The 23,240-nt window shown below is 36.7% G+C and overlaps 1 protein-coding gene and 1 pseudogene across 1 annotated transcript; one reads left to right on the forward strand and one right to left on the reverse strand.

The window, feature by feature from the left end:
- Positions 1 to 830: 830 nt before the first annotated feature.
- LOC147927118 (uncharacterized) lies at positions 831 to 22,406 on the forward strand. Its single transcript, XM_087487310.1, has 3 exons — positions 831 to 1,039; positions 14,801 to 15,447; positions 22,342 to 22,406. Exons 1-3 carry the CDS (start codon positions 831 to 833, stop codon positions 22,404 to 22,406), a joined length of 921 nt encoding a protein of 306 aa, XP_087343436.1.
- On the reverse strand, positions 14,979 to 15,079 carry LOC147927119 (small nucleolar RNA R71; annotated as a pseudogene).
- Positions 22,407 to 23,240: the final 834 nt, after the last annotated feature.

The raw sequence follows: 23,240 nt of genomic DNA on the forward strand, positions 1-23,240 counted from the left end.
ATAACTCAGCCATCACATGAATCGACGAGACATTTCGTCCCGTATCACGATAACTCAGCCGTCATAAAATATAACTCAGCCATATAATCAGTCGTATATATATCAGTCGTTTGTTTCATATTGTTTCTTTCAATAACTCAGTCATAACTCACTATAACTCAGCCATGACATGAATCGACTATATCTTTTGTTTTCCTGTAAAATTATAACTCAGCCGTTAAGCAATATTTTGGCAAGTTAACCTAATAATAGACGCAGCCTTTCTTTTGATAACTCATCCGTTATTCACTATAACTCAGCCGTCACATGAATCGACGTGACCTTTCGTTTTCCCGTAAAACTATAACTCAGCCTCAAAGTGAGAGTAGATACCAAAATGTGGAAGCATGAAAGGTGGATACATAGAATTAGCCGAAGAAAAAAGGGACGTTTAATACATGAAAAAGATGGGAAACTAGACGAATAAATAGAAAATAATTATTTTAAAATAAACAGAAATTAGAGACACAAATTGATAAGGTAAAACTGGAAATCACTGCTGGAAACCCTAAAGGATCTCAGAGACTTTGAGGGACAACCACAGAAGGTAACAGTTTTTGCACATGATATCATAGTCTCCATAGCGGAGAGAATGGAAACCATAATCCATACAACACATCACAGCACAAGCGGGAGAATAGACGCGACCTTTCGTTTTTCCTATTGTTTTTCCTTTATATTCTCCTCATTCATATGTCTGACTCTCTTTCATCTCATTCTTCGTTTCTATTGTTTCTCTTTATCTACTCCTAAATCACAGATCTGTCTATCTGTTACATCTTCCTATCGACATGGAAGTTGTTCCTCACATCGACGGACAGTTTTTTAGAGATGTCGAAGCGATCATTTGCGCCACTGGTTGGGAGAATATTCCGGTTCTAAACCCTGGTGTGGGTTCCTGGGTTGACAAAACCACTGTTACGTGGTTCAAGTTCCTTCACGTTCTCTCTATCGCGATTGGAGGAATACTTCAACACAACTGGCACCATGCGTGGCCGACGTACCGCTTGATTCCCTTCCACTTTAAGAGATGGTGGTTTCTCCTCCTCGCGGTAAGATCAATAAAACAAACCATATTGATATTATTCTATACTCTTATTGTTTCTTTTCTTTAATTGTAGCGTAAATACACGTGGAATCCAAAGCATACTTTAACGGTCTGGACGCAGTTTAATTTGGTGGCTAGAACGTTATTCAGATCCTAGATACGTGCTCTCAAGAGGATATGGGCGAGTGGTGGCAATAAACCCGAGATGCTGACTTGGAATGATTTGGTCGATATGTTTGAAGAATTTGGCCCAGATGACGTCGGTTTCAAAAAGTGATTTTCATTGTACTTTTTTGTCGTCTTCTGTATGAACTAATGAACTATGAACTACAAACTATGATTTTGTATTTTTTTTTTATGATTTCGTTTATGTTGTATTTTCATATTAATATAAATCAGTCGCTATTACGATATCTCAGCCATTACGGAATCATAACTCAACCATAAAGTTCGATAAGTCAACCACAATATTGGATAACTCAGACATCACTTTACCGTAACACTTTGAATAATAATTTTAAATTTAAATTTGAGTTATAATAATTTTAATATTCAATTATCGGACAAATACTTTTACAAAAAATAAAAATGCGTGAAAAAATCTTATTTTATGAATTTATTATGAATTCATAATTTTATTATGAATTCATAATATAAAAAAGCTCACTTTATGAATTTATTATGCGTGTGGATTTGAGCAGGCACAGAATTAGTACTTTTACGCGTTTCCCTAACAACACTTTTTGTGATATCGAGATATTTTTTAGTTAGATAATTTATCAGGAATCTGACAAAACGAAAGACCCAGGATAGAAAGAAGAATACGTTTTCATATTATTGTGAAGACCCTAAACGATAACTCAGCCGTCATAAACTATATCTCAGCCATTACTACAATTATAAGACTATATAACCGATCAAACCAAACCGAACCGAAAACTAATTTTACCCCTTTTGGTATTTTATATTAGTATTTTCGGTTAATTACGATTATATTCAGCTTGCTACGGTAATTTGGATAACATTTGGGTTATTTATGGTTATATATAACCAACACAGAACCAGAAATAACCGAAAAGTAATTTCAAAAATTTTTGAAATTTGAAAAATGGTTATGATATTAGTATATCCAAATTACCACCTTAAACCAAACACAATATAACCAAAACCAAACTGTTATATTAAAACCCATAATGTTGGAAATATGAAATATACACCTCTAACCCTAACCCTAACCCTAACCCTAACCCTAACCCTAACCCCTAAATGTCATGTTCTGAATGTTTTACACATTTTGATCAGAATGTGTAAAAATCAATATTTGTCTATAATTATTACTTTTTATTGCTTATTATGATTGTAATATTCATTTTTTTCATTCTATATTTTAATTTTGAGTTATGATAATTTTAATTTACAAATATTTCATAAGTCAGCTGTGTGAAGTATGTAAATCAGCCGTAACTTAACCGTAAACCAGCCATAATTTTGAAAATAGACAAATCAAAGTTTTACAAATCCAAGTACAATTCCTACCAAAAGAAATCCAAATGTTTTACATATCATAGTACATAATGCATATACTAACAAAAGAAACGAATCGAAGGACATAATGCATTATTTAAGCTGAACTCACAAAATCAGGTGCCTTATCGTAGATTTCTGCTGCCATTTTAACCCGTATAGCCTGGATATTTTGATCACAGATTCCATCGAAAGACACACCAAGCGCTAGACATTCTATAAACTTTAAAGCGTACACACCACAGTCACCAACCTGTACGTTTTGAGGGACCTTGGAGGCACTCTTCCTCCTGAAACCGAACTGACTGGTAGTATGTGTACGAATTTCATGAGGAACGTTCTCGTTCATCATTGCTGGAATCATCCTGTTAAACGCCCTACAAGCATTCAGCATTTTTCTATCACTGTCTTTGGTTACTTGTCCCACGATGCTATCATAGCAATCATTATGCCTTCTGATGAGATCCACGTGCAGCGCCACCCAGTGATTGCCTCCAGTTTGTGGAGTAATATACATGTGATCCACATCTTATATTCACTTCAAATTAGTCGGTTCATGTAGTGGAATCAAACCTTTAACGAAATCTTTATAACTATTGCCAGTCATTTTAAAAAACTTGGGTTTCATATCGAACATCTTATAATCACGAATCATCGTTCTGGTGAACCACGGGTCTATAAACGCAATGTGTTTGTTGTGGAATGAGAAGGGATCTCGTTTGTACCTAATACTAAGGAGTCTCATAAACGTGCCCATGTGCTGTAAAACAGAAAACTGATTAGTAAACAACAACTCAGCCATAATGTAATATAAGTTAGTCGTAAACAATAACAAATCATACCACTGCCACCTACTGTCATTATGTATTATAACACAGCCGTAAACATAATAACTCAGCCACTATGTATTATATCTCAGCCATAAACATAATAACTCAGCCATTATGTATTATATCTCAGTCGTAAACATAATAACTCAGCCATTATGTATTATATCTCAGCCGTAAACATAATAACTCAGACATTAAGTTAAACTTACTTTATCAGACAGCCACCCAAATGTATCAGACAGCCAGTTCTTTCTTTCAGTGATGAGAGTCCTATAGAATTCAATATTTGGTGTTGACTTGCCTAATGGTGTACCCCTAAGAAAAAAATAAGAACATGTTAATATAATTTTAACAAGATGTGATCAACAAGGGTCTAAAGGGTCATACTCGGCTGTCTTTAGGTACTCCAAAAGTTTCTGCAACTTGACCTGATCAACCGGTGCCAGAGGATCATATATTCCAGCTCCAGGTACACAGTTCTTCCTCATGCACGTCAGTCCGTTGTCCCCAATATAAGGAAAAATCCTCGCTTGTGTAGCTTGTAGTTTATTCAATGAACTTCCATCCGGGGACAACTTAACATTCTCCAGCCTTAAAGCTTTAATTCTATCAGGCCTAATCTTTTCCTCCTCATCATCATCAGATTCAGGTTCAAGGATATTGTTTTCAGCCATAATCTCGGCTGTCATATCACATATACTGCTGTCAGCAGCGTCGGCACCAGCATTTGCACCAGCTTCGGATTCTCCCTCATTCAAATCAGGTTCTACATATTGCAATTGAATGACGTGATTAGGCTTAGTAGTCTTTCTAACTCTTCTCTTTGGCGGATTATTTCCAACCTTCTTTTCCGCCAACTCTTTGACCTTCTTTACAGCCGCCGCCTCATCTTTTGCCTTCTTTTCCGCCAACTCTTTGACCTTCTTTGCAGCCGCCACCTCATCTTTGACCTTCTTTGCAGCCGCCGCCTCATCTTTGGCCTTCTTTTCCGCCAACTCTTTGATCTTCTTCGCAGCGGCCGCCTCATCTTTGGCCTTCTTTGCATCTAATTCTTTGTCCTTCTTTTCATCTTTGGCATTTTTCCTCGTGTTAGGCCGTTGAATTGGTTTTGTAGCAGCTGGAGACTTCTCCATGAAATTAAGAGGATCATCTTTATCAAACTCTTTATTCAGATTCCTACTGACCCCAGCCAAACCACTGCCAACTACCTGTATAACATAGCGAAGACAACTGAAGATAATGATAACTCAACCTAAACATTCTGTAAACTCAGCCATAACATTAACATAATTCAGACATTACCGGAGGACTGTTGACAGAGTAGTTTTGGTGCATTTTTCCTGGAACTACTAGTACTGGTGGATTTTTTGGTGGACTTTTTGGTGACAACAGTTCATCCTGAAGGTCTTCTGGTAACAGGTTCTTTATTATGAAATTTTTATAAGTGTTTTGTGACTACAGTTCATCCCGAAGGTCTTCAACAGTGTTTTGGCCAGTTTGCCCAACACCCAAGGAAAGCACGTGCTCTTTCATCTGCTTGAGATCACTCTCAACAGATACAAACCTGGTTTCAAACCTTTCATTCATCCTCTCTTCTATTCTATCTCCAATGTTTTTTTTCAGAGGTGTCAAACCTTGAGGTTAAATTAGACACCAACTCAATGAGAGTTCCAACCGGTCCACCACCCTGACTGTTGGAAACTACCACCTTCTTGCTTTCTGCTTCTTTGCGGGAGGAGAGTCAGAATCAACTTTCTGCTTCTTTGCGGGAAGAGAGTCAGAGTCAACAGCTGCTTTAACATCCCAAAAACCTTTAACAAACTTATCCCCATGTATGTCTTGGATAAGGCGATCAAATGCTGGGTCGTCTTTTTGATCTGGCCACGTATGAAATAGCTCGCGTACATCATCCTTCATAACCATTTTAGTCACACGCAGCTATAACATAAGAGAATATGAGACCCATAAGTAAATAATAACTCAGCCATCACGAAACATAAATCAGCCAATACTAAAACATAACACAGCCATCACTAAACCATACCTCAGTCATAACTAAATCATAACTCATCCATTACTAAACAATCACTCAACCAGATACAAACCTTACCTCAGCAAACGCTTTGATATCTTCAGCAATTACTGATACCATCATAGAACGTGTACGGTTTCCACCCCATTGAAGCATCGGTATGCCACCATCTTCAGCTGATGCATTCCCAAACCGTTCTCCAAATCATTTGATGGACTCATATGCCCAAGCCTGTAACACGGGTGTAAACCCACTAAGGGTGTACGACTTTCCCGTAGGGTTCAACATATTTATGGAATCAACAAGAGCTTCAAATGCTGACCGACCCCACAGATACGTCTTCATTGCTTTATCATCAAAAACTCTTTTGGCACTTTCATATGGAATTCTAGAGTTATGATGCAAACCATAAAGTCCAATGTGTTGAAGAAGCAACAGCCCCAACCATTTACGATGATCAGGGTTAACCCATCCCCGGCACACTTTTAATGCTTCCCTGACTTCAAGTAGCGTTGGACCTGCCCCACCAGGCACTTTCAAAAGTCTGAAGAACTCTTTGAGTTCCTCTTCAAGTTCAAATCGTTCAGTAGGCATTGGGTCTATGTTTAACCCCGTCAGATAATGAAATTCATTCAACCCAAACCTGATAGGTTGACCGCCGACCACAAACCAAAGCTCCTTTTTATGTACCCTTAACTGGTTACATAGTAGGAAATGAACAACCTTACCAGACCAGACGAATTGGCTATCAACTAGCTTAGAGATTATTCCAATGGGTACATCCTTCGTTTTTTCCCACGCATTCAGTCCTATTGATTCCCTAATCTGAGGTAATTCTAACATCGTGAAATTGGTGTTAATTTGTTTAGTATGTAGAATAGACTTCATTTCTGGCCAAAGTCTTGGTGGGTAATCCCTTGCTTGTTCTTCAGAAATATCCTTAGCCATCTGATAGTAAAGCATAAAATAAATCAGCCATAACATATGACAAACACAATGCATATAATAACTCCGCCACAAACACATAACTCAGCCGTAAAGCATAAGATAACTCAGTCCAAACTCAACCATCAACGACGGCGACAATCACCCGTAACTCAAAAATAAAGAGGAAGACACATACCCGAACTCGAAGACAAGATGGCTTAGACGGAAACAAACAAGACTGCGACGACCGAATGAGGATATCGAGCGAGGACGGCGAGAGAGTAGAAAAAGACAGATTATCGCCGGCGGAATTAGGGTTCGTCAAGAGAGAGAGAGATTTCGCCGACGATAGGGACAGAGAGTTTTTTTCGCGGTTAAAAACCGTTCACTTTCCCTCTCATTGAAAACTGTCGATTCTGGAAAGATAACTCAGCAGTCATAAACGGTATCTCAGCCAACCCTCAAATTAAGAATGACTAAATAACGGACTAAACCGATTCGAACCGAAAAAATAACTTTTCCCAATTTGGTATTTTTGTATTGGTATGTTTGCCTAGTTTTCGGTTATATTCGGCTTATTTCGGTTATATTAGGCTAATCTACTTAATTACAATATATTTTGGGTTATTTATGGTTATATATTCATCTAACCGACCCATAACCGAAAACAACCAAAAATTAATTTTAAAATTTTTTAAAAATATTCAAATGGTACTCTTATTAGTATATCCATATTACCACCTTAATCCAAACACATTAGATCCAAAACCAAACTGTTATATTAAAAACAAACAATGTTACCTCATCTAAACCCTAAACCCTAAACCATAAACCCTAACCCTAACCCTAACCCCTAAACGTCATGTTTTGGTATGTTTGACACATTTTGATCAGAATGTGTAAAAATCACTCTTTGTCTATAATTATTATTTTTATTGGTTATGATAATAGTAATATTCATTTTTCCATTCTAAATTTTAATTTTGAGTTATAATAACCTTATTTTACAAATATCTCATAACTCAGCCGTTTAAGTCAATAACTCAGCCACTACCTAGTCAAATTACTGGCCCCTTTTTTTAATAATAAATAAAAATAAATTCAAAAATTTGATTTCAAATTTTTGAATTCCTTTTTAATAATAAATTGTTTAAAATATATTTATTACGCGTATGGATGATAACAAGAGACATAATTATTGTTTGCGTCTCCCCAACAACCCTTTTTGCATTCCCGAGCGGGTATATAATAAATTAATATGGCCGTCGGATAACTCAGCCATAACACCATTATTATGGCCGTTGCATAAGTCAGCCGTAATATAGTTGTTAATTTAACTGACTATCCTAAGTCAGCCGTAACATATTACTGTCAAACGACGTCCTTCGATATATTGTTTTAGTATAAATTGTGGGATTTGTTGTGATTTATTGCTTCAGTAATCGAGATCGAGTCAAGATGATGGCAAATAGAGATATCTACGGCGGCAACTCCAGGGCTGATGAGAAAACTGCTTCTAAAGCACTAGCTGAAATCTCAAAGCATTATCTTAATATTGTGTTTGTGGAACTGTAGGAGCTGAATCGTAATGAAATAAATATGGAAATGAGCTACGGCGAAATCCGGAGGCGTGACAAGGGCGTTCCAATCGGGTGTAATTGCGGTGCGGTGCTTCTCGTTGCCACTTCTATTGATCCTACCACGAGAGGAGAACGTTATTTCAGTTGTCCGAATGACATCACAAATGTAAAGATTTTTGTACTCTTATTTTTGAGTTTTGTGTTCTGCTTCTGACTTTTTTTTTTAGTCTAATATGAATTATGTACTATTTGTAAGGGTCCCGGTCAAGGCTGCGGTTTCAGAAAGTGGTGGACTGATGCAGTGCGCAAAGAGTTTAGGGTTATTCAGGAGGAGAAGAATGAGATGAAGCAGGACTTGGATGCATCCAAGAAGCGCATCGAGATTCAAGAAGAAATGATCTTGTATTTGGAAAAGAAATATGACGCGCTGGAGAAGAAGTTTGAGAGCTTGAACAAGTATCTGTGAGATTAGTCAAGCTCCGTTGTTTTATTTTTTATTTGGAATTGATATGAACTTTCTATGTTGTGGTGTTTTATCAATCTATTTTAATAACTCAGTCATGATTAATTATAACTCAGCCGTCATAAACGATATCTCAACCAACCCTCAAATTAGAATGACTAAATAACTGACTAAACCGAACCGAACCGATAAAATAAATTTTCCAATTTGATATTTTTGAATTGGTATGTTTGGTTAATTTTGGATATATTCGGCTTAATTTCGGTTATATTAGGCTAATCTACTTAATTACAATATATTTTGGGTTATTTATTGTTAGATATTAATATAACCGACCCATAACCGGAAATAACCCAAAAAAAATTTGAGTTTTTAAAAAAATATTCAAATGGTAATAATATTAGTATATCCATATTACCATCTTAAACCATACACATTAAAACACATTAGAACCAAAACCAAAAATCAAATAATGTTACTCATCTAAACCCTACATCTCAAACCCTAAACCCCAACCCAAACCTAACCCAAACCCTAACCCCTAAACGTCATGTGTTGTATGTTTTACACATTCTTGGTGAGAATTTGTAAAAATCAATTTTTCTCTATAATTATTACTTTTTATTGGTTATAATAATTGTAATATTCATAATTCAACTGTACATTTAAATGTTGAGTTATAATAATGTAAATTTACGAATATTTCATAAGTCAGCCATCTAAGTCAATAACTCAGCCATCACTTAGTCACTTTGTCGGAATTTTTAGATTTTTTATTCGAATTTTGAGTTCAATATTTTAATTATTTTGTATAATATATTGTGAAAAAGCTAACTTTATAAATTTATTACGCGTGTGGATATGAGCAGGCACATAATTATTGTTTGGGCTTCCCCAACAACATTTTTTTGTAATATCGAGGCATGGCACGAAAGACTAAACGAAGCCGTACCAAGTACATAACTCAGCCATAACTCACTCAGCCGTACGAAGTAGATAACTCAGCCGTTCGAAATATATAACTCAGCCATAACATATATGTTTATTTAATATTTAATTATAACTCAGCCGTGTGAAGTACATAACTCAGCCGTAACATTGAAAAGATACTAAACAAAGGACTTTCTTATCCAAGTACAATTCCTACCAAAAGAAATCCAAATTTTTTCAATATCCAAGTACAATTCCTACCAAAAGAAATCCAAATGCTTTTTTACATATCCAAGTGCAAGTCCTACCAAAAGAAATACAAATATTTTTTACGAGAACTGATTCATAAAATCAGGTGACTCATTGTAGATTTCTGCTACCATTTTAACACGTATACCCTGGATGTTTTGATCACAGATTCCATCGAAAGACACACCAAGCGCTAGACATTCTATAAACTTTAAAGTGTACACGCCACAGTCACCAACATGTACGTTTTGCGGGACCTTGGAGACTGTCCTCCTCCTGAAGGTAAACTGTTTGAAAGTAGGTGTACGAATTTCGTGAGGAACGTTAACGTTCATCATTGCTGGAATCATCCGCGTAAACACCCTACAAGCATTCAACATTCTAAGCTCACTGTCTTCGGTTACTTGTCCCATGATGCTATCCTAGCAATCAATATGCCTTCTGATGAGATCCACGTGCAGCGCCACCCAGTGATCGCCTCCAGTTTGTGGAGCAATATACAGGTGATCCACATCTTCTATCCACTTCAAATTAGTCGGTTCATCTTGTGGAATCAAACCTTTAACTAAACTTTCATAACTATTGCCAGTCATTGTAAAAAACTTGGGTTTAATCTGGAACATCTTATAATGATCACGAATCATATCACTGGTGAACCACGGGTCTATAAACGCAATGCATTTGTTGTGGAATGGGAATGGATCTCGTTTGTACCTACACCTAAGGACTCTCATAAACGCGCCCATGTGTTGTACAACAGAACACTGAGTAGTAAACAACAACGCAGCCATAATGTAATATAAGTCAGACAACGACAACAATAACTAATACATTAAGATAAACTTACTTCATCAGTAAGCCACCCATATTTACCATATTCTTCTGGCCTCACTGGCCAGTCCTTTCGTTCGGTGATTAGCACCCTATAGAATTCAATTTCGATTTTGCCTTTGCCTAACGGAATATTCCTAAGAAACAAATAAACACAAGTTAATATAATGTTAACAAGCTGTTATTAACTTGTTAAGCAAAAGGGTCTAAAGGGTCATACTCGGTGCTCTTTAGGAACTCCAAAAGTTTCTGCAACTTGACCGGATCAACAGGTGCCAGAGGATCATATATTCTAGGTCCAAGTGAACAGTTCTTCCTCATGCACGTCAGTCCGTTGTCTCCAATGTAAGGGAAATTCCAGCTTGGATGATCTTGTTGTGTATTCAATGCACTCCCATCCGCTGACAGCTTAACACTCTCCAGCCTTAAAGCTTTAAATCTTTCAAGCCTAATCTTTTCCTCCCCATCATCCTCAGATTCAGGTTCAAGTGAGTTGGCTTCAGCAAAAAACTCGTATGTAATATCATAAACATCAGCACCTTCTGCACAAGCTTCTGCACCAGCTTCTGCACCAGCTTCTCCCTTATTCAAACCTCCAGGTAGTACAAATTTCAACGGCTTAACAACAGCAGCAGTAGGATTTTTAGGCGGCCTACCACCTCTACCTCTACCTCTACCTCTACCTCTACCTCTACCTCCAGCCGCAGCTACTTCTTTGGCATTCTTTTCCGCAGCTACATCTTTGGGCTTCTTTGACGCAGCTACTTCTTTAGCCTTCTTTGCCGCCTTTAACTCTTTGGCCTTCTCTGCCGCCTCTAACTCTTTGACATTTCTCCTCGTGGAAGGCCGTGTTTTCGTATCAGCTGGAGACTTCTTAGCAGCTGGAGAAGTCAAAGTGTTCTTTTCCTGTATATCATAGCGAAGAAAATTCAAATTATGATAACTCAGCCTAAACATTCTGAAAAATCAGCCATAAAACAAAGATAAATCAGACATTATGATAACTCAGCCTAAACATTCTGAAAAATAAGCCATAAAACAAATATAAATCAGACATTACCTTCTCTGCCGCCTCTAACTCTTTGGCCTTCTCTGATGCCTCTAACTCTTTGGCATTTCTCCTCGTGGAAGGCTGTGTTTTCGTATCAGCTGGTTTCTTAGCTGGAGAAGTCAAAGAGTTCTTTTCCTGTATATCATAGCGAAGACAATTAAAATTATATTAACTCAGCCTAAACATTCTGAAAAATCAGCCATAAAACAAAGATAAATCTGGCATTACTTTTGATGTCTGAAATTCCTGTCCATGTCCCAAATGTAAAATCTGGTCAGTCGTGTTTTGACCAGTTTGCCCTAAATCCATTGAAAGCACGTGCTCTTTCATCTTTTTGAGGTCCATCTCAAAAGATCCAAGCCTGGTTTCAATCCTTTCATCCATCTTCTTCTCCAGATTCGCCGATACATTTTCAATGTTTCTATCAAAGGTGTCAAACCTTTTGTTTAACTTAGAGATCAATTCGTACATAGTTCTAACTGACCCATCTTCCCCAGCATCTTCCCCAGCATCTTCCTCCTCACTTACCTTTTTTCCTTTCTTCTTCCTCTCCTGTGCAACTCCTTCACTAGTTTCACCACCCTGACTGTTGGAAACTTTCTTCTGGACTTTCCGCTTCTTTGCGGGAGGAGATTCAGACTCAACAACTGCTTCAGCTTTCTTTTTCTTTTTCTTCTTATCACTCCCCTTAACATCCCAAAAACCTTTAACAAACGTATTCACGTATTCATATGTATGTCTTCGATCAGGCGATCAATTGCTGGGTCGTCTTCTTGTTCTGGCCATAAATGAAATAGCTCGCAGCCATTTTCCTTCATAACCATTTTAATCACACGCAGCTGTAACATAAGAGATTATGAAACCCATCAGTAAGTTTTAACTCAGCCAACACTAAAGCATAAATCAGCCATTACTAAACCATAATTCAGTCGTCACTAAACAATAACTCATCCATAACTAAATCATAACTAATCCATTACTAAACAATCACTCAACCAGATATAAACCTTACCTCACCAAGCGCTTTGATCTCTTCAGCAATTATGGTTTCCAGCGATGAACGTGTACGGTTTCCACCCCATTGAAGCATCAGTATGCCACCATCTTCAGCTGATGCATTCCCAAACCGTTCTCCAAAGCATTTGATGGACTCATACGCCCAAGCCTGTAACACGGGTGTAAACCCACTAAGGGTGTACGACTTTCCCGTAGGGTTCAACATCTTTATGGAATCAACAAGAGCTTCAAATGCTGACCGACCCCACAGATACATCTTCATCGCTTCATCATCAAAAACTCTTTTGGCACTTTCATATGGAATTCTAGAGTTATGATGCAAACCATAAAGTCGAATGTGTTGAAAAAGCAACAGCCCCAACCATTTACGATGATCAGTGATATATCATGGTTTTTGTGGTTTTTAACCATGATATAAGAAGTCTTTTAGAGTCTTTTGATTTGTTTTCTAGATTGTTTTTGAGTCTTTATAGGTTTTTAGCATGGAAGGAGCAAAATGGAGCAATTTGGATGTTTTGGAGCATAAATCTTGAAGAATCAATTTGGTCTCGGATGAAAGCAGGAGCATCGACCGACACCAAGATAGGAGGCATCGATCGACACTCATCTATGCCGACTCAAGACCCAAGTTTTGGAAAATTTACAAATCTGCCCCAAAGTTTTCCACATTTGCAACATAAGTCCCTGACGTGTTTTAGGACATATAAATAGTGTTTTTAGGTTTTCCAAACCCTCAAGTTTCATTCTATCAAGTTTTATTTTTCTGCAACCCTGTGAGATTTTGAGAGCTTTTGGGAGAGAGATCTGAACTGCTTTGAGAGAAGAATTTCTTGAACTCCTTCTTACTCTTTTTAATTTCAATTGCTTATTATTCAGAAACATGTCTTGTTCTTCATTGATTATGTCTGAGTAGTTTGCTTGTTAGGTTTAGGATTTTTCACAGGGATTTTATGAATTATTAGATCTGTTTATTTAGGATTCTTTATCTTGCTAGATCTTCATCTTAGGTTGTTCTTCATATTAATTCTTGATTGATCACCTAGAATTAATACTTTAGGAAAATAAATTGATATGAGAATATAATTGATTTTCCTGACAAAAACCTTTTGATGAGCAAAATTATTTCTTGCAAAGAGATTTGATTAAGTGATTTTGTGGACAATCTAAACTTGTTTTTAAAGCTGATTTATTACCTAGAATTTTACAAAGAGATTTGGATTTTCTGGTTTTAAATTTAGATATTATTTGCAGTGGGAACTGATTTAATTTACAAAAGTGTTTAGAGTTCTAGATCTGTTCTTAATTGCTTGAATCCTAATTTATTGATTGATTTAATATTTCATAATTTCCTGAGAAATTCCCTAGGCCTAGCTTTTTGATCTTCTGAATTTACAACAAGCTTTATTTAATATTTTGCATTGCTATTTTTAATTCAATTTAATCTGTTTAGCATAATTATAAAACTCTATAATTTATTGTGTAGTCTTGAGTCCTTGTGGAATTCGACCCCTAAGTACTGCAGTGATCTCTTAATTTGAGAGAGTAGCTCTAGGGTAAATTTGAGCATATCAAATTTTGGCGCCGTTGCCGGGGACTCTTTGATCTACCATTAGATTTGAGTTTTTGATTTTGTCTAAATTTTTCTTTTTATTTTCAAACTAACACGCTTTTGTTTTCTTCTCTCTTGTGTGTTTCAGGTGTATGCCTAATAAGCCTAACACAAGGAGCAACAAGACTGGTCCAATTCTGAAGCTTTCAAACCAAGAGTTAGGAAAACTTGAGCGTGAGAACCGAAAAGCAGCCAAATCTCTGAAGATGGTTAACCCAATCATTTTGATGCGAGATGAGGATGGTGCTTTGTGGGATCAAGAGGGCCACTTGCGCAATGAGCAGGGCCAAAAGATTGATGCTGAGGGCAATGTGATTGCTGAAATTGCTGTTGTCGACGAACCAGCTGATGGTTTCGACGGTGTCGATCGACACCAACCAGGTGGCATCGATCGACACCCACCTGCAGACGTGCGTGGAGCTGCCAACCACGTACAGAACCCAGTTCGACGACAGGAGAACAACCGGGACTTGATCAGGACCATTGCTGACTACAACCGGGCTGATCTGGTGTATGAGAACCGGTCTGCTATTGTTCCTCCCCCTTTTCAGAGGAATGATTTTGAGTTGAAGCCTGCTTACTTTCAACTGGTTGGACAGAGACCTTTCTCTGCTTTGCCCAATGAGAAGCCTTTGGATCACATTGAGCATTTTGAGGATCTGGTGATTAGCATCAAGGCTAATGGGGTGACAGAGGACTACATCTTCTGCAAACTCTTCCCTTACTCACTTGCAGGAGAGGCATCTCAGTGGTTGAAACAACTGCCTGCTGGATCATTGACAAGCTGGCGTGATGTCAAGGTGACCTTCCTCAACCACTTCTATGATGATGCAATGTCAGATGAGTTGAGAATCAAGCTGTCTTCCTTCAAGCAGAGACCAGATGAAGCTTTCAAAGCAGCTTGGGTGAGATTCAAAGCTTATCAAAGAGACTGTCCACACCATGGTTTTTCAAGCGTACAACTGTTGAGTATCTTCTTTAGAGGGTGTGACTGGAAGTATCAGTTAGCTTTAGATGCTCCAAGTCATGGGAACTTCAAGACAAGATTTCCAGAAGATGCAGAAGTTTTGATTGAGAATTTGGCTTCTAGCAATAGCACTAAAAGAGCTGATGCTGAAAGAAAGAGACTGCATGGAGAGTTTGATGCAAATCAGCTAGCTTCTGTTAGTGCTAAGCTTGATTCAGTGCACAATCTTCTTGTGGGAAAGAAGTCAGTCCAATTTGCTGCTGAAGTTGAGACGTTTGAGCCAGAGCCAGAGAATTCAGAGGAGAATGTCAACTATGTGTATGGAGCTGGGTATCAGGGACATAGATTCGGTAATCAGCAAGAAAACAGACCTTACAATGGTGACCAGAAGCAGCAACAAAACAATGGCTATACAAGAACCTATGGGAACTCATCTTATCAGTCTCCACCTCCTAAGAATTCTTCAGAGAGTAGAATGGAAGCCATGCTTGAGCAGCTTTTGCAAGGACAAGAGAATTTGACAGTGACATTCAATGGAAAGATTGACAATGTCTACACTGAGCTGAATGGAAAGATAGAAGCATTGAATGTTCATGTTAAGAAGCTGGAGGTTCAAGTTGCACAGACTGCTGGGTCTGTCAAAAGGCAAGAGAATTATCTTCCAGCAAGAACTGAGTCAAACCCCAGACATGCTTGCAATGCCATATCAGTGAGAGATGAAGATGATGGTGAAATTGTTTCTGCAGAACAAGGAGAAAAATTGGCCAATCTGTCGGATCCAGATGATGGTGTCGATCGACACCACCTGGGTGTCGATCGACACCCATCTCAGTCAGATGCGGAAAACACAAAATCTCAGGTTCCAGCTGTTGTTGAAAGGGTCTACAAGCCTAAGGTTCCTTTTCCCAAGCCAAGAAGGTCTAAGCAGGAGCTTGGGGAAGCTAGATGCAAGACTATGATGGATAAGGTGATGATTGAGATGCCTTTAATTGATGCAGTGAAACTTTCACCACCACTTAAGCGCTATGTCAAGAGAATGGTATCCAATGGTTTGAGCCCTGAAGAAGGAGCATTGCTAACTAAGGATGTTAGTGCAATTCTGTTGAACCAGCCTGTTCAGAGGAAGAAGGAGAGAAAGCAGGAGGTAGTTGTCTCTAAGGAAGTGAGTGCAATCATTCAATGTAGGACTGCTAAGAAGTTACCAGATCCTGGAAGCTTTGTACTTGATTGCTCAATCTCAGCAGGAAGGTTTTCTCACTCACTTTGTGACCTTGGCTCTAGCATCAACTTGATGCCACATTCTGTTGTTGTGAGACTTGGGATGACAGAATTCAAGCCAACTCAGATTTCTCTAATCCTAGCTGATCGCTCCCGAAGAACTCCTGAAGGTGTTTTAGAGGATATTCCAGTTAAGGTTGGAAACTTCATGATTCCCACTGACTTTGTGGTGCTGAAGTATGATCAAGAGCCTAAAGATCCTCTCATCTTAGGAAGATCTTTCTTGGCTACAGCTGGTGCAGTCATTGATATGAAGAAGGGACACATAGCACTGAATGTGGATGGTTTGAGTATGAGTTTTGAGATGGATACATTGAGGAGAGTTCCTACTATTGATGGACAGACTTTTTCTGTTGAAAAAGTTTCTGCAACACGAGCATCAGGCTCAGTGTCGATCGATGCCACCAAGAGAGTATCGATTGACACCCCTCCACGACCGCGACAAAGCTTGTCCAAAACTGATGCTCCAAGTCAGAAACCTATTCCCAAACAGAAGAGTCATCACTCCACACTCCAGAGCCCTCAGGTAAGGCCAAGGTATGCATCTTCTTCTCCTAAACTTCCTCCTATCATCAACAAGAATTTCAAAGAGATAAAAACTGTTTTGCAGTTAACCAAGCCACGAGATTATCGTAGAGCGCTTGTTTCTTCTGTTGATGATTTTGCAGGACAGAAAAGATACCCTCCCATACCTAAATCCCGCCTTGGTCTTGTTCCTCGCATACTGGGCAAGCCTCATGCACCTAAAGCTTATACACCACCTTGGATGAAGAGGACTTCAATGCCATGTTCTGCTCCTCCAGATGCCTGAGCTCCAGCACAGTCAAGCTAATGACTGAAAACAAGCGCTTAGTGGGAGGCAACCCACTGGTAGGTTTTTCTTTTTCTTTTGATTTTGATTTTTGTTTATTTTATTTCTTTTTTTTGCTTTCCTCTTACTTGATAACACTGGGGACAGTGTTGTTTAAGTCTGGGGGAGGTTAGTATTAACTATGTTTTCTGTTTTTGATTTTCAGTTGTGTCAGTCAAAACCATAAAGTTTGAGTCAAATTTTTCAAATTTTTCTTTTTATCTTTGGGAATTATGATCTTGACTAATGATTTCTCTTATTTGGCTAACACTCTAATGATTACTTGTTTATGCTTGATCTCAGAACTGAAGCTTAGAAAGACTATGAGCCTTATCAACAATCCTGAAAGCCATTATTCAATGGATATCTGATTGATCTAACGTTGTCTCAACTTTTATCAGGATTTTAACCGGACTTAATCTCTTACTTTGGGGTTGGAAATCAGTGGACTAGACTTCTTCTTCAGGCCATACAAGACAGTGCAATTTTTCAAAGTATGTCTCCCCTCTCTCTTCCCTTCAGTGCTTTAAAAAAAAAAAATCAGAAAAAGAGAGAATAAAAGATGAGATGATTTTGATCAGTTTAGAGAGGTAGGTAAATTACCTGTGACCTTATTATTCTACTCTTGAGTCAAATGATCACACAAAGCTTGGAAGCGAGGGGTAGGTAAATTACCGATGACCCTGGTATTCGCTTACACCTTTGAAAAAAAAAAAAGAAAAAATAATGGAAGTGAGAAAAGGGAGAGGAAAGGAGATGTAAGAAGAAAGTCTTGGCCTGAAAAGAGTCCATATGCCACTGATCAATACACCCAAGGTAAGAATTCACCTTATTTGTGCTTTAATATTGACTAATGAGATGACAATGGAGATTTCAGAGATTCCAGAGGATTGTGGGATTTGAGTAAGGAATGTTGATGCTTATCATGGTTAAGTATAAGAAGTAAGTTCTTGAGTCAGGTAAATGAAGAGTGCAAATAAGAATCATTATGCAGTTGAGTGAGTTCCCAGTTTTCAAACCTCTTTCACAGGTCTAAGTTTCTGTTTTGCTTGAGGGCAAGCAAAGGCTAAGTCTGGGGGAGTTGATATATCATGGTTTTTGTGGTTTTTAACCATGATATAAGAAGTCTTTTAGAGTCTTTTGATTTGTTTTCTAGATTGTTTTTGAGTCTTTACAGGTTTTTAGCATGGAAGGAGCAAAATGGAGCAATTTGGATGTTTTGGAACATAAATCTTGAAGAATCAATTTGGTCTCGGATGAAAGCAGGAGCATCAACCGACACCAAGATAGGAGGCATCGATCGACACTCATCTATGCCGACTCAAGACCCAAGTTTTGGAAAATTTACAAATCTGCCCCAAAGTTTTCCACATTTGCAACATAAGTCCCTGACGTGTTTTAGGACATATAAATAGTGTTTTTAGGTTTTCCAAACCCTCAAGTTTCATTCTATCAAGTTTTATTTTTCTGCAATCTTGTGAGATTTTGAGAGCTTTTGGGAGAGAGATCTGAACTGCTTTGAGAGAAGAATTTCTTGAACTCCTTCTTACTCTTTTTAATTTCAATTGCTTATTATTCAGAAACATGTCTTGTTCTTCATTGATTATGTCTGAGTAGTTTGCTTGTTAGGTTTAGGGTTTTTCACAGGGATTTTATGAATTATTAGATCTGTTTATTTAGGATTCTTTATCTTGCTAGATCTTCATCTTAGGTTGTTCTTCATATTAATTCTTGATTGATCACCTAGAATTAATACTTTAGGAAAATAAATTGATATGAGAATATAATTGATTTTCCTGACAAAAACCTTTTGATGAGCAAAATTATTTCTTGCAAAGAGATTTGATTAAGTGATTTTGTGGACAATCTAAACTTGTTTTTAAAGCTGATTTATTACCTAGAATTTTACAAAGAGATTTGGATTTTCTGGTTTTAAATTTAGATATTATTTGCAGTGAGAACTGATTTAATTTACAAAAGTGTTTAGAGTTCTAGATCTGTTCTTAATTGCTTGAATCCTAATTTATTGATTGATTTAATATTTCATAATTTCCTGAGAAATTCCCTAGGCCTAGCTTTTTGATCTTCTGAATTTACAACAAGCTTTATTTAATATTTTGCATTGCTATTTTTAATTCAATTTAATCTGTTTAGCATAATTATAAAACTCTATAATTTATTGTGTAGTCTTGAGTCCTTGTGGAATTCGACCCCTAAGTACTGCAGTGATCTCTTAATTTGAGAGAGTAGCTCTAGGGTAAATTTGAGCATATCAATCAGGGTTAACCAATCCCCAAAACACTTTTAATGCTTCCCTGAGTTCAAGTAGCGTTGGACCTGCCCCACCAGGCACTATCAAAAGTCTGAAGAACTCTTTGTGTTCCTCTTCAAGTTCAAACCGTTCAGTAGGCATTGGGTCTATGTTTAACCCCGTCACATAATGAAATTCATTCAACCCAAACCTGATAGGTTGACCGCCGACCACAAACCAAAGCTCCTTCTTATGTACCCTTAACTGGTTACATAGTAGGAAATGAACAACCTTACTAGACCAGACGAATTGGCTATCAACTAGCTTAGAGATTATTACAATAGGTACATCCTTCGTTTTTTCCCACTTATCCAGTCTTATTGATTCCCTAATTTAAGGGAATTCTCTCATCCTGAAATTGGTGTTAATATCTCTACACTCTATATTAGAGTTTCCTTCAGCGTATAGTCTTGGGGGATAATCCCTTGTTTGTTCTTCAGAAGAAATAATCACCATCGACATCTGTTATAGTTCATAAGTAAATCATAAAATAAATCAGCCATAACATAAAACAAACTCATACACAAAGCATAACATAACTCAGCCACAAACACATAACTCAGATCTAAAGCACAAAATATCTCAGTCACAACTCAGCCGTAACTCAGCCGCAAAATAAAACAAACAGTAAATCAGCCATTGAATCGAATAAATCTAACAAATCAGCCATAAACCCTAAAATAAATGAGCCGCAACATAAAACAAAAAGTAAATCAGCCATCGAATCGAATAGATCTAACAAATCAGCCGTCATAAACAACGGCAACAATCAGCCGTAAATCATCGAAAAAACCCACATTCAGCCGGAAAACTCAAAACTAAACAGTCAACACATACCGGATAGACAAAGACGAAGAAGACGAAGAGAGAGAGAGAGCGACGATGAAGAAAGAGAGTGCAACGGCGAAGATAGAGAGAACGAGTAAAGACGGCGAGAGATGACGGCGAGAGATGATGGCGGGAGATTGATGGCAAGAGAGTGGACAATAACAGAGTATCGCCGGCGACGAGAGATGACGAGAGTTTCGATATTTTTTTTTTCGCGGTTTGTGAACAGTTAAAACTATTCACTTTCCCTCCCTTTGATATAAACAAGAGAAAACAAAACTGTGGATCTAAAAAAAACTGCGATCTAAAAGAAACTGCTTAATGACGTGTTAAATCATATCTGATGTGTATTTTAATTTGCTGATGTGTATTTTTTTTAATTTTTTACTCAAATTCGAGAAACAAAACCCAAGAGGTAAATTGTAATTACACCCAGGGCACTAAACATTCTAGTAATTTTCAAAAGATTTATAGATATGAGTAATAAACCAACTTTTGGATAACATTTGAGTAATTCTTTCTTTATTTTTACTTCAGATTGTTGTGTTTTTTGGTTGTGTTATTATTACTACATATGAAAAAAATGAACTATCATAATTTAATATGTTGAACATGTTAGGTTTTGTTCCTTTCTTATATTTTAGAATCTCTATTTTTTATTTTCTTTTGGGCATTCATGTGGTAAAGTAGGCTAAAACTTCTTCTTATTGGACGATGCATATGAGTCTCTCCATTGTAAATTTTGTTTCTTATTAGTCTTTATCTTTAAGAAAAAAACGTATTTTAAACTATTATAAGAAAACGAAAATTGTATTTTACTATTATATGTTTAAAAAACCATGTTGTTAAGCTTGTGATGTCTTTTTTATCTCATGGTACGATATGAGTTGCATTTTCTTATACTATGTTTGATTAATTTGACTTCTATAGTTTTGAGTAGTATATGCTAATTGTATATTGGTATCATATATTTTTAGGAATCTTAGTATCAAATAACGTATTTTCAAAAATACCTCTTTTCCTATTTCACTTTTCAATAATACCTGTTCATGTTGTTCATTTAAAAAATACTCATTTTCTATGTATAAAGACTAAATTCTAAATTTAAAATTCCAAATACTAAATTATACTCCATCAAAACTATACCCTAAATGTAAAATTGAGAACCCAGAATTAAAAAAAATTCTTAAAATTAACTTAACATATTGTAATTTGTATAAAAGACGGTAAAAATGAAAAAGTTCAAAAAGGAGTATCTCAAAAAAGGTATTTCTAACAAATTCTCAGAAAGATCTTCCTAAATTTCTCTACATTAACAAAAATAATATTATATGATGAGAAACTCAATGGGTCTCTCACCAATGCACATGCTCTAATATGTATTAAAAATCTAAAGGGAGAAAAACCATAAACACTCTACTCTACTGTGCAATCAAAAATTTCTCCATGTGTTGAAATACTCTAATACTATATATAAAAGGAAAACTCAAATAACATCAAACAAATGAACCAAAAAAAATAATATGATCATTATATTTTTAAAATTACAAAAATAATCATTGGTAAGTAAACAAGTAAAAACTAATAATCTCCAAATTACTTAAATTGAAAAACAATATAATCTAAACATGTGTCTAGCACGGGTTGACTTCTAGTAATATATATCTAGATAACTCCTAAATATTTTTTCTAATCCTAATCTCTTTAGAAATCATAACTCAGTAGTAGGTCTGCGACTTTGACCCGAACCGATTTGACCAAACCGAACCGAAGTTTGAGCAAATCGGTTCGGGTTCTTTTAATTGAGCAAACCGATCGGAATGAATATGATTTAGGATCAGTTAACGTTCGGTTCACCCAAACCAAATGGTTAACCGATTTTTTTTTAAAAGAAAAAAAAAAACTATTTTAATAATGATATATTCTCCTTCTTAGATCCAGCCAACTTTTTCGTTTCATGCCTTCGATAATACACAGTTCCAGCGATGACTTGGGAGCGTAAGCGAGCAACTTCTTCTTCTTTGATACTTCAGCCGATTTGATACTTTTTATTTCCTATTTTCTGCAAGAAACATCGTTATTATCCTCGTTTGATCTCGGTTATGACAAAAGTAAACGGTGAAGATGAGTTACATAAGAAGGGAATCAAAAAAATTTTCTGTAGAATGAATAGATTTATAGCAAAAAAGATTATATATTGGGTTGCCGGCTTCGATTGGTATTTGTTTTTGAGCCGTTGCTGGAATAATAGAAGATAAAGGTGGAAGACCACCTAAAATCATTTAGGTTTCAGTGAGTCAATTTTGTTTTGGGCTATTTCTCTTTTTTTTTTTCCTTAGTATTTTATCATTGGGTCCGTTGGACTTGGACCATAAAAATATAAAATACATAATTTCGGTTACTTCGGTTTTTAAAGCTAAGAACCGAATTATTAGCGAACCGAACCGATCCTAATTTCGGTTAAGTTCGGTAAGCATTTCAGAAACAAAAATTAACCAAAAACCGATTTAACCGAACTGATTAATCTGAATAAACCGAAATCGCAGCCTACTCGGTAGTATTAAAATTTAAGTTGTAACTCAAGCTTTCTTCAAACTAAAGTCAATATACTTGAAGCTTGAGCTACACCCTTTTTTAATCTTTAATTTCTTTTCTTTTTTAATCATCTTACATAAATAATAAATAGAACGTCAAAAACCAAAACCAAAAAAAGAACAAGTGGAGACAAATGCTGAAAAGAAACATAGCCACAACAAATGCAGCCTAGCTAAAAGGACATAAAGAAACAGAGACAAAAGCACTCACTACACTCTTGTTAATTAATCTAATCAAATCATAATCTCAAAAAGCTACGTGATGGAGCGGAAGCAAAAAAG

This window comes from Camelina sativa, chromosome 15, assembly GCF_030686135.1.
Source record: "Camelina sativa cultivar CO46 ecotype springtype chromosome 15, ASM3068613v1".
NCBI classification, from domain to species: Eukaryota; Viridiplantae; Streptophyta; class Magnoliopsida; order Brassicales; family Brassicaceae; genus Camelina; species Camelina sativa.